The 13,041-nt window shown below is 36.8% G+C and overlaps 1 protein-coding gene across 3 annotated transcripts in view; it reads left to right on the forward strand.

Moving 5' to 3' along the window:
• The first annotated feature begins 316 nt into the window (after positions 1-316).
• The window catches only part of mctp1b (multiple C2 domains, transmembrane 1b), a 46,703-nt gene continuing 33,978 nt past the window's right edge, over positions 317-13,041 (forward strand). Inside the window, exons 1-3 of one of the 3 annotated variants that reach the window (XM_051121100.1) lie at positions 317-1,257; positions 12,462-12,576; positions 12,666-12,808. In XM_051121100.1, coding sequence (XP_050977057.1) covers positions 793-1,257; positions 12,462-12,576; positions 12,666-12,808 — 723 coding nt within the window. In that variant the 5' untranslated portion in view covers positions 317-792. Of the gene's footprint in view, positions 1,258-4,211; positions 4,463-12,461; positions 12,577-12,665; positions 12,809-13,041 lie in introns of those variants that run through there. The other 2 variants (XM_051121101.1, XM_051121102.1) reach the window with 2 other exon arrangements.

A 13,041-nucleotide genomic window follows, 5' to 3' on the forward strand; every position in this document is an offset into this window, starting at 1 on the left:
AATCGACCAATAAACTCGTATGTGTTTTCGTCATAAATTACAAGTCAAAACATAAACTAGCGATTTTCCAAAATGTTCGCAACAGAAAATGACTCATTCGCGTACACGTTAATACTCACAACCGCCTCTTCAGTAAAGAGGGCGTGTTCGTTCAGTACGTCCAACCAATGAAATGTTCTTTCCACAGACCGGACTCGAATGCTATTGGTTCTTGCCACAGTCAATCTTTGAACTTAAACGACAACGATTTTTAATTAAACGATTAGTTCAAAACACAAACTAAACGGCTCCAAGGTGTGCAAATAATAAACTTTACACAATGCGCCAGGTCCACAGGCTTGTCTTGTGGTAAAACATTTGAATACGTGTTTGCATATGAACAATCTTCGATCACGCAGTATGGGATTACCAGACCACAGCGTAGAAGGAGTTTAAGAGAAGCGCATGTAAATAAAAGCTCGGTGGGCAGGAACACTGCATTGCGTGATCACAGATGACAGTTATTTAATAAGCTATTGGTAACACAGCAACTTTTTTGAAATAATGGCCGTGGATGAGGAGCACAGACAGGAGGACTGTCTCGTTTTATAAAAACATGAAGGTCTGCAGATGTGCTGTGGAAAAACTTGCCTCTCTATCTCTCTACTTCCGCATCAAACATGCTTTTAACGCTCAACATGTCCTGCTGAGCACAACATTGAAGTAAATGGTATTTGCATCAGTTTGCATGTTTTTAACATTAACCTCACAGAAACATCTGACTGGGACGCAGCAGCAGACTGCAGAGATCATATGGAGGGGAAAGTGGACATGGATGATGTTTCTCCATCCCATCATCAGCATCAGCGAGGCTTGTGGAAATCCTTCCACGGCAAACCCAAACTCCCAGGCAGCCCCAAACTGGGCAAAAAAGACAAAAAGCAGGAAAGCGGGTTTTGGATATTTAAAAAGAAACGAGCGAATGGGTTGGACCGAGCGGTGTCTTCGTCTCAGCCTAATCTGCACAGCGCGTCAGCCGCTCCGGATGGTGGTGAGAGCGGGAGGACGCGGTGCGGCATGCCGGAGCAGAGTGTCGGTACGGCGGCCGTAGCAGCAGCGTCGCTCGGCGCGGAGATCCAGATGCTGAAAAGAACCGTCAGCTCCAAACCGACGCTCTCGCAACTGGTGCAGTCTCAGCATAAACCTGCTCTGCAAGTATCCACATGCACTGAGGATGCAGTGGTGGATGATAATGAAGAACAGACCAATACAAGTCTGGTAAGATGATTTATAATGTTTCAGATGTTTTTTGTCATTGCACTGCAGTAAGTGATGGATGCAGTTTCTCGGTTTCACTGAATCTTATAAAGATAGTTTACGCTTTACATTCAGATTTTTAGATGTTTTAGAACTTAAACAGACTGTTTTTGTTTTAAATACAGCGAACTATTCAAAACTGGAACAATTTATGGCACATTTGTATAATAACTGAGCCTTTAGGGGTTTGTGATGCCACAACCTCCTATAAATGCATTAAAATATATTTAGTGCGAGTTCTATTTGATAGATTTTAGATTTTAGATTTGATTTTAGACTTTAAAGTGGGTCAGACTTGAATTTAGGCTTATAAGAAGTATATCTGCTACACAATATTACAATAAATACATTTTCTTATACAACATGATGAATTACAGCTACGCTAGAAAAACTTAACCAAGCTGTACCAAGTCTTGACTATCCCAGCTTGAAGCGGACCACAGATGAGTAGCATGGTTCAGCTAGATGCCATATAAAACCAGGTTAATACATAGGCTGAGATCCGTTAGATCTTAAAGCTTAATCACATCCTCCAGGACGACGGCAGAGAAATGGAAACATTTCCAGAAGGATGTAGATTGGGTTTAAAGGGCAGTCGGCCATCAAACATATTTGCCTCATTTTACCTGTTGTCCCACTTTTGGTGAATCCACCCTACCAGCTGCTTTGAATACAATCAAACGAACAGAATGATTTTGACACTATAATATTTTACACTGCAAGTCCAAATCAGATGTCAGTTCAGAACTCCTAATTATCATTAGACTGTTTTTTTGTTGCATGCATGCATGTGAATATCCTTGGCCTTGTAGACATTTTGAATCTTTAATATATGCACAGCAAGGTTTACCTGAATCAGGTGTTTTTTGTGCATGGTCATTTTGACATTTGTAGATGCAAAGTGATATGTTTGCATAGTCAAACTCGTGTCAGAGTGTCATTTACAGAAGGACATGAGGCAAGACGAGCTTGACTCAGCCTTTTTTCTGCAAGATTTTCTTTTAAAACTGCAAAGTTTTTTCTACAAACTACTAGTTTCAGTCATGTTGACACTGTACAGTTAGTTCTCTCTGTGCCTGAGGTTGTTTGCCAAGCTAGTTTGCAAGAAGAGGAACTAAAAAGAAAAAGACACACATACACATTAACACAGGCTTGAAGCCAAAAAAGGTACGAAGTGTTGAGTAAGGTCATACATGTTTATCAGTTCTCTGAAGAATTGAATTAATGTCTTTCTTAAAACATTTTATTTTATTGGTTGTGTATGTGTTTTAAATTTTTTTGACAGATAAATTATTTGGTTAAGCTGCATATCACAAGATCTCCAAAAACAAATGAGATCTCTTCTAGTTGTTTTTCTGTTCGAGTCGATGCTGTATTTTGCTTAAGGGAATATTTTACCCAAAATTGAGACTTAACTCAAATTTAGGTTGTTACAAACCTGTTTGACTTGCATTAAGACTTGTATGGCTTAATATAATGTAAATGATGTTTCCTGCTGAAAACCGATGAACAATTTGTTATTTTAAAAATCCACATTGTTTTATACATATTTTGGACATTGGTTTGGAAAATGGTTGCACTCAATGAGCTATTGGTGCTACCTGTTGCTATTTTTACCGCAACACAACTCACAAAATAAAATACTGATACAATGACTCATTGTGCGGTTTTTGGTTGTAATTTCCGGTCGAAGGCCAACAAGAGAAGCAATGTAAGTCTTCACTGCTTTCCTAGCGATGAGAAGAGGAGAAAAGAATGGAAAGATGCCTGTGGATGAATAAAACTTTCTAAAGACATGCGTCTTTGTTCTCTCCACTTTAGCCCTGAGGCCTTTGAGGCTTTTAGTAGACCACAGCTTCTCAAAGAGCTTACAAACAACAGAGACAAGAAACGCTAAATGCCATCCTGTAGGGCTGCACAATTAACCGAATTTCTAATCGTGATTACAATTACAGATGCCACAATTATGTAATTGTTCAAAGGCACATAAAGGCACAAATAAATAAATCCCCTTATATTATTCTGCTTGCTTAAGGTATGCGTGTATGTGTGTGTGAGAGTGTGTCTCCTACAGGTTATCTTAAGTTTTTTTTTTTTTTATTTTAATTTGTACATTTTTTACTTTTTTATATTTAAAGAAGAAACTATATATAAAAATGTGGCATGCAGTTGCTTCAAACAATGAAAAAAAATAGCTTTGCTTTAAAGCTATTCAAAACATCATTCAATGTAAATTGTGATAATCAAAATAAATAATCGCAATTACAATTTCAAGGTAAAAATCGACAATTATGATTTATGTCATAATCGTGCAGCCCTACCATCCTGGCAGGATGTAAACATGTCAAGACTTGTCATGACGCCGCAGCCACTGAAGGAGTTTTGCAGCGTGGATTTCACACGATATCCGGGGCGTTTACACTCCTTGTGGGGAAAAATCAATGGTACGGCATTTGGTTTAAGCCTATGCTTATATCTATCCCCGCCTGTAAACTCTTTCAGTAGCTGTGGTCATCGTATCAAGATTTTATTTTCTGAGTTGCAGTGTTGTAGTAAAAATAGCAACAGGTAGCGCCTGTAGCTCAACGAGTGCAACCATCAAAATAATGGCGCCCCCATAGTTCAAAATATGTATAAATAATGTCGTTTTTTTAAATAATGTAAGTCTTTCATGGGTTTTCTACAACATATTTCAATAAGAGACGTTGTTTACGATTAGCCATAAAGGCTTCTGTCCAGAGCTATGACTGAGAAACCTTGATCAATAAAGTTTTTGGCTAGTCACTGAAGTTGAGTGTACGGAATACAGTAGCTTTTTTTGTTTGCATGTCCTTCCCAGGCCATTACATCACTGGCTTAACAGCCACCAATAGTACGACAGAGATTAGAGTCAAACAAACAACACGGCCTGTATCTTAGAGTTCTTCTGAATCATATGGGCTCTATCTTTACACCAATACATGTGTGGACTTGACAAACAGTCTTGGTATGGAGCCGCCCAAGTTGTCTTTGTGGTTAGATGATGAAGATTTTTGGGGTGGTCTGACATTTGGAAAATAGCAGCTGCCTTTCATAAGAAATCTGTGACTCAGGATCTGGCAAAGGAGATGATTCATCTGCTTAGGAGTAACTCTCCAATCTACATGTGCCATAGGCGATGATTTCGGTAAGCATGTTGATTGTGTAAAGTCATGGAATTGCAGTAATTCTAAGCTACCTACAGGGTTTCCATGATTATAGAAAACCTAGAAATTATAGAGAATAGCCTTGAAAACATCATGGATCCATTTTTATTTACATTATATATATGTATATATATATATGTGTGTGTGTGTGTGTGTACTTGTTCTTGCTACATTGTGGGGACCAAATCTCCCCACAAGGATAGTAAAACCTGAAATTTTTGACATTGTGAGGACAAATGATTAAAAATAGTAAATGATGTCTATCTGAAAGTGTAACGATGCAAACATGTTTTCTGTAAGGGGTAGGTTTAGGGTTAGGGTTGGATTAGGGGAGAGACAATATTGTTTAGGCAGTATAAAAACTATAGAAGTCTATGGAAAGTCCCCACAATTCACAAAAACAAACATGAGTGTGTGTGTGTGTGTGTGTACTTGTTTTTGCTACATTGTGGGGACCAAATGCCCCACAAGGATAGAAAAACCTGAAATTCTTGACATTGTGGGGACCGGCCTGCGGTCCCCACAATGTTAAAAAATTATTAAAAAATAGTAAATGATGTTTATATGAAAGTGTAACGATGCAAATATGTTTTCTGTGAGGGCTAGGTTTAGGGTTTGGTTAGGGAATAGACAATATCGTTTGGTCAGTATAAAAACTATAGAAGTCTATGGAAAGTCCCCACAATTCACAAAAACAAACGTGTGTGTGTGTGTTTTTAAGATATTAATTCAATATAAATTTCCATGACTTTTTGACCAAAAATTCCAAAATAACTATGAGTCGTCTTTGACTATGACTATTCATTATTATAAAAAAAATATTTGCTAGTACATGAATTATGGTTTTTAGTATAGAAATGTCTTTTGTGACTACTGGCCTAAAAATTAATATATGTGAACCTGGACCACAAAACCATCATAAGGGTTTTGAAACTGAGATTTATACATCATAAATAATAATAAATAAGCTTTCCATTGATGTGTGGTTTGTTAGGATAGGACAATATTTGTCTGAGAGACAACAATTTAAAAATCTGGAATCTGAGGGTGCAAACAAATCTAAATATTGAGAAAATTGCCTTTATTGTGTCTGTTGGCCTAAAAATTAATATATGTGACCCTGGTAGTGTTGTCACGATACCAAAATTTTGACTTCGATACGATACCTGACTAAAATATCACGATACTACTACTAAAACGATACTTCGAAAAAAAAACATAGAACAACAGGAAAAGTAACTAAATAATAGATGATAAAATGGAGACCATGGTTATTTTATCTATAAAAAGCATTTCATCCTCCCTTTACAGAAAAATAAAATAATATTAATCACATGCCAGTGCCACTACACAGGATTGTGGTGAACAACTACCGAGCCGACAGGTATATAGAGTTCTTTGTTATATTGGTAAGTTAGCTTAAAGGATAAAGCCAAATCTTATTTCATGATATAGTAATTTTATTTCACAACAACAATTTATATCATGACATAGTCATTTTTTAATTAGTTATTAATAATAAGAACCCAGATGCAAGTGACAAACTAAAGGACACCTACAATAAAACAAAGACACAAATGAAATAAAGAGGGCCCTATAAAATCTGTTTTATTTTTTCCCAAATTCCATTTAAATTTTTCTAAACTCTATTTTAATGGTTACATTAAAAAAGTATTAATCAAAAAGCATGTTTAATTAATTGAAATCATGAAACTACTAATAAACTACTAATACATGTTTGTAAGGCCCTATGAAATATGTTTTATTATTTTTCTCAAATTCAGTTTTGTTTGTGAATCTTTCCATTAATTTTCTGGATTCTATTTTAATCGTTTCTTTACATTTTAATAATCAAAAGCATGTCTGATGAATTTATCAAGGATAATTAGATTTGATAAAGAATTAATTTATTATAGGATATTTATTTCTTTTGTTTTTTTTCAGAAATACTGTGTTGTGTATTTACAATTGTCTGGTAAATAAATTCTGATAAATATTTTTTTTCTGGCAAATATTCATTAAACATTGTTTTAATAATATTTTGATTATTATTAATAGTACTATTACTAGTACTATACTTTACATTAAGTAATATATTAATATATTTCTGACTGTCAAGTTAAACCAAACTTTTATTTTGACGGGTTGCTGTGAAGACCTTTAGGGTCTTCGTTATATGATGATAGTTTTCCGCAAAAGAAACAGTAAAATGCTCAATAAGTGACTCTCAGAGCAGGTCTAGAGATGTTATTCATGTGTTCAAGTACTCATATATTGAGGTGGCAGAGGCTGAAAACACCGCGAGCATCACGCGTTTGTGTGTAGTAAACAAAACAGCGTCTGCGCCATTCACTAACACAGACACGCAGAAATACGGCTCTTATGCATTCTTAAAGTACCAGTACTAGTAAAATGCGGAATCGTACTGTTTTTAAAAGTAGCGTACTTGACAAGTAAGTTTTAAGTACCGGTATATCGTGCAACACTAGACCCTGGACCACAAAACCTTAAGGGTCTTAAGGGTTAATGTTTTGAAATTGAAATTTATACATGATAAATAATAATAAATAAGCTTTCCACTGTATGGTTTGTCAGGATAGGACAATATTTGGCCAAGATACTACTATTTGAAAATCTGGAATCTGAAGAAGATCTGATCTGAAGAAAACTGTCTTTAAAATAATCCAAATGAAGTTCTTAGCAATGGATATTACTAATAAAAAATTAAGATTTGATATATTTACAGTAGGAAATTTACAAAATATCTTCATGGAACATGATCTTTACATAATATCCTAATGATTTTTGGCATAAAAGAAAAATCTATAATTTTGACCCATACAATGTATTTTTGGCTATTGCTACAAATATAAAACCATACCACTTAAGCCTGTTTTTTTGGTCTAAGGTCACACACACACACATATATATATATATATATATATATATGTATATATATATATATATATATACAATTGTATTCATTTCCATGACCTTTTATCCAATAGTCACAGATGACTTAAGAAAAAGGAATGAACTCATGAAAAGGTAATGATTAAGATGATGTGATGTTGTTTTGCTCTGATACAGTTGTTATGCCACACTAAGGTCATAATGAGACTATGGGATGAGTAACGCAGCTACTAGTTTTCTACAAGCAGGTCATGTTCGCTGACTTTGGTGTCTGACTGCTCAGGGCTTAAATGCTACAGTATCAGACCAGACATACATAAAAACAACATTAAACAGAACACATGTTTCCTGTCTTACAACATCACACCAAATACAAGTGCATTTTACACATATCCTTGAGGCCCCTATTTCGGACCCCTGAGTTTCTGTTTATAGGCTGCTTTTCTTGCAAACAGGAAGTGGCTCTATAACTTCAACTACCACACTGTCAACCGCTACATCTTCCTGTTAAACCCTTTGGCAGGTTATTCTGAAATATTTTCTCTTGCCAAAGTTCAGTCATCCTAACTACAGATGTTTCTAGTATTGACTGCAATGCATTTTAATTGCATCTGCATAAAGCACACATGTTGACTGATTTCTGGTTGCTTTGTTGCTCAAAATCATCATCATTGAGTACAAAAAGACAGTTTTGTTTGATCTTAATCATCTGTAATTAAAATAAATAATGTTTGAGCTGTTAAGGTCATACCTTTTCTACTTATGGACAAGAGAGTAGTTTATTCCAAGACTTTGATTTATAGGCACAATCAACAAGAGCAACTTGTATAAACCTTAATAAAGATTTTCAGCGCAGCGGTTGATGTGTTTTACTGGCTGGCACCGTTCCTCAATTCAGTGTCTTTCTCCATAGGAGAGCTGCTCTTGTAATCACCTCAGAGCGGAGGTGAGATGACAGGTGTCTTTGCTTACAGAGATGCTCCGAACAGAACAGAGAAAGGTGAATTCATTTCAGACAGGTTTTATCGGGAGGTACGGAATATGCCTGCATGATTAATTGACTTAAAAATGAAATGGCAATTAGAAGCACAATTAGCAAACCTATAAGGCTGCAATTTAATTAAATAAATATATGTCCTATGTGTTTCAAAGTGGAGCTTGGCACTGTGTTTATCTTCTCGCGAGCAGCTCATGATTAACCAGTGTTTTTTAGTGTCTCAGAATGGCTTGGCTCACGGTAAATGCTGCTGGGTTAACGTTTGAAAATGAAGAAAATAAGACAACCATGAATTTAGTAATTAGTAGATGTACTGTAAAAAAATCTATTTTTATTATAGAAACCCTGTTGTAATTATTAGAATGGTCACGGATGAGAGATTTCCATACATCCATAAACTCATCATGTAGACCAAACTGTAAGTCGTAGAGACTTGAAACTTGGAGGCATGGTAGTACTCACACCGCCTACAACATGACCAAGGCTCGCCCCAATCGGCCTGACGGGGGCGCTACAGCGATCGAAAATACAAAATCGCTCATAACTCCTAAACCGCAGGCTCAAGTTTTTCATAACGTTGGAATCCTTGCCTCATGCCAGACAGATTAGATTGTGCGCTGGCAAAATTTTCGGTATTTCGCATTTTTTGCAAAACCTACTTTTGTGAACTTGTCCTAGGTTTTTCACCCGATTGGAACCAAGCTAGTGCAGAAAGATTCTCTGGACTCTTGAACCACTGATGTCAATGAAACATTTTTAAATGAATGAGAAGATGTGAAAAACCTACTTTCACAAACTAGTCCTAGGTTTTTTTCTCAGTCTGTAAAAAACTACCTCAATGCAATTGTCTGGATTTTCAAAAACATGGTAAAATTTACCCTTTGGAAAGCTATAACGGGGTCCTTTAGAAAGGGGCCTATCAAAATACATTGACTAAAATTATAAATGCAACACTTTTGTTTTTGCCCCCATTTTTCATAAGCTGAACTCAAAGATCTAAGACTTTTTCTATATACAAAAAAGGCCTATTTCTCTCAAATATTGTTCACAAATCTGTCTAAATCTGTGTTAGTGAGCACTTCTCCTTTGCCGAGATAATCCATCCACCTCAAAGGTGTGGCATATCAAGATGCTGATTAGACAGCATGATTATTGCACAGGTGTGCCTTAGGCTGGCCACAATAAAAGGCCACTCTAAAATGTGCAGTTTTATCACACAGCACAATGCCACAAAAGTTTTGAGGGAGCGTGCAATTGGCATGCTTACTGCAGGGATGTCCACCAGAGCTGTTGCCCGTGAATTGAATGTTCATTTCTCTACCATATGCTGTCTCCAAAGGCGTTTTAGAGAATTTGGCAGTACATCCAACCGGCCTCACAACCGCAGACCACGTGTAACCACACTAGACCAGGACCTCCACATCCAGCATCTTCACCTCCAAGATCATCTGAGACCGGACAGCTGCTGCAACAATCGGTTTGCATAACCAAAGAATTTCTGCAAAAACTGTCAAAAACCATCTCAGGGAACCTCATCTGCATGCTCATTGTCCTTACTGGGGTCTCGACCTGACTGCAGTTCGTTGTCGTAACTGACTTGAGTGTGCAAATGCTCACATTCGATGACGTTTGGCACTTTGGAGAGGTGTTCTCTTCACGGATGAATCCCGGTTTTCACTGTACAGGGCAGATGGCAGACAGCGTGTATGGCGTCGTGTGGGTGAGCGGTTTGCTGATGTCAACATTGTGGATCGAGTGGCCCATGGTGGCGGTGGGGTCATGGTATGGGCAGGCACATGTTATGGACAGTGAACACAGGTGCATTTTATTGATGGCATTTTGAATGCATAGAGATACCGTGATGAGACCCTGAGGCCCATTGTTGTGCCATTCATCCACGACCATCACCTCATGTTGCAGCATGATAATGCACGGCCCCATGTTGCAAGGATCTGTACCCAGTTCCTGTAAGATGAAAACCCAGTTCTTGCATGGCCAGCATACTCACCGGGCATGTCACCCATTGAGCATGTTTGGGATGCTCTGGATCAGCGTATACGCACAGCCATTGAAGAGGAGTGGACCAACATTCCACAGGCCACAATCAACAACCTGATCAACTCTATGCGAGTTTACTGTATTGGACCCCCCCAATACAGTAAAACTGCACATTTTAGAGTGGCCTGTTATTGTGGCCAGCCTAAGGCACGCCTGTGCAATAATCATGCTGTCTAATCAGCATCTTGATATGCCACACCTGTGAGGTGGATGGATTATCTCGGCAAAGGAGAAGTGCTCACTAACACAGATTTAGACAGATTTGTGAACAATACTTGAGAGAAATAGGCCTTTTGTGTAAAAAGAAAGTAGACAGTGGTGCTGAATCTTTGAGTTCAGCTCAAAAATGGGGGCAAAAACAAAAGTGTTGCGTTTATAATTATGGTCAGTGTATATCCAAAAGCCTTCTAAGCCTAAACGAAAACTCAAAACTTCACGAAACCTGCTGAGCACATGCGACAGGTGATTCTAAACAAGTATGCAAAGTTTCAGGGAGATTGGACCACAGCTGGCGCTAAAACAGTCATAAATGTTATAAAACATCATATTTCTATGGTAAATCACCTGGATTTGACAGAAATGTTTATGTGCTTAAATATCTAAAGTGCCTGAACCCAGGTAATCACTGCTTGCAACTATATTATTTTATTTTATAACTGATTTTGTTATTTTACAGTGAAATTACCATATATATAATATTTTTTATTTTGTTTATATTTAGTAACAATTATAATCATAATAAATTATCATAATCATAATAAACCATCATAACTATCAAAATAAATAATACATATTACTTATATTTAAATTGATATATTTACAGTTGCACTTAATTATTTTATTTTAAAATTTAAATTATTATTATATTTTTTCTTATATGCTTGATTTTATTTTACAGTGAACCATTTCAAACTGGATATTCAGGTTTGAGTTTGGGGCGGGACTATCTGTTTTGACTGACCAATTATCAGATGAGGATTTGAAAGCTGATATTTATTATATTTGGAACTTTGTTTGTTCTGTTTTCTGTTTGATTTTAGTGGTGCAGAAATGTTATACTGAGATGTTTTCATAGATAATGTTGTCTATTGGAATGGTGGAGGAAGATAAATATCTCAAAAAGTAAATCAGCCATAAGAACTTCTTTATCTCAAACATGATACCAGGATGTTGTTAAAGGAATCCCTGATCTAATAACAATATCCTATATCCTTCTTCTTGCCAATCCTCTCATTAAACAGGATGTTAAATATGTTCGTAATGCAAATAACATGCTCTTAGCTGACACTGCAAACACATTAATGTGTGAGGGAAATGCGTTTCTGACCTCATGTCTTACTTCAAGGGTGAAAAGAGGAAGTAGAATGAATGTAGTGCATGTCAAATATTGTCTGTGTGTGTTTCAGTGACATAATTAGTGGTGCTGTGTTTTCTGAAGTCCCAAAATATTACACTTTGTCATGTAACTTCTTACATGACCAGAATATCAGCAAATATGAAATATCAAGGGTGTTTCCTCCAAGGAGGCAAGGGAGGCAGTGCCTCCTCAAAATACTGGATGAGAAAACAAATGTGTGTGAAGGTGACATCGCACGTATAGCGTTTCACTTCCTATGCAGCTAGTTGTCAAATATGCCTTAAAAAAGAAAATATGTTGTAATGAGTCCAGTTAAATAAATGCAGAGTGCAGATGGCCGTTCTAATAAAACTGTTAGAACAGAATAAAAAGCATTTTACTTGGTCTGCATAAAAAGAGCTCAATTTTATATTGCCAGTGCTCGTTTAAGAGCACCAATTCATCAGTTTTAAGCGTCTTGCAAAATCCTATCATTATTTCAATCATACATTCTGTTTCAAAAGTTCTGTTGGAGTGTTTTCTCATCCTATGATCACATTCAAGTTAGTAAAGCTTTATATACGGTCTGGCATTAATGGCTTTGGATGCACTGCGTGTTTGTGAGGTCATGTCAATCAATCACACTAAAGTTTTTGTGACAATGTCTTTTCTTCAGGGCATTAATGCAGCTGGTAATGGTGCCACACAGCCTTCACTTCCCACTTCAGCAATGTACCAGCTAGACATTGTGCTGAAAAAAGGAAACAACCTTGCCATTCGAGACAGAGGCGGTAAGACCTGCACCTCTGATGCTTATGTTGTCTCCTCTAATACCACTGTCAACATGTTCCACCTTTAATAAATGCTCTTATTTTTTCAGGAACGAGTGACCCGTATGTGAAGTTCAAAATATCTGGCAAAGAAGTTTTTCGTAGTAAAATCATTCACAAGAACCTTAACCCAGTTTGGGACGAGCGTGTTTGCCTGATAGTGGACAATTTACAAGAGCCACTTTATATTAAGGTAAAAATACTGCTTTTACTTATTTTTTGATTGCTTTTTACCACTGTAGTACTGTATGAATCTTAATGAATGACTCTTATGAGCCAGTTTGTTTTAGTGAATCAGAAACATGCCGCTCATAGTCCGAAACCCAAATGAATGATTCATATTAGTCGATTTGTTTTAGTGAATCAAAAACATACTGCACACTTGGTGTAGTCGGGTTTTTGAATAAATGGCTCTTGTGAGCCGGT

The sequence above is a fragment of the Labeo rohita genome, chromosome 10 (genome assembly GCF_022985175.1).
Source record: "Labeo rohita strain BAU-BD-2019 chromosome 10, IGBB_LRoh.1.0, whole genome shotgun sequence".
Lineage (NCBI taxonomy): Eukaryota > Metazoa > Chordata > Actinopteri > Cypriniformes > Cyprinidae > Labeo > Labeo rohita.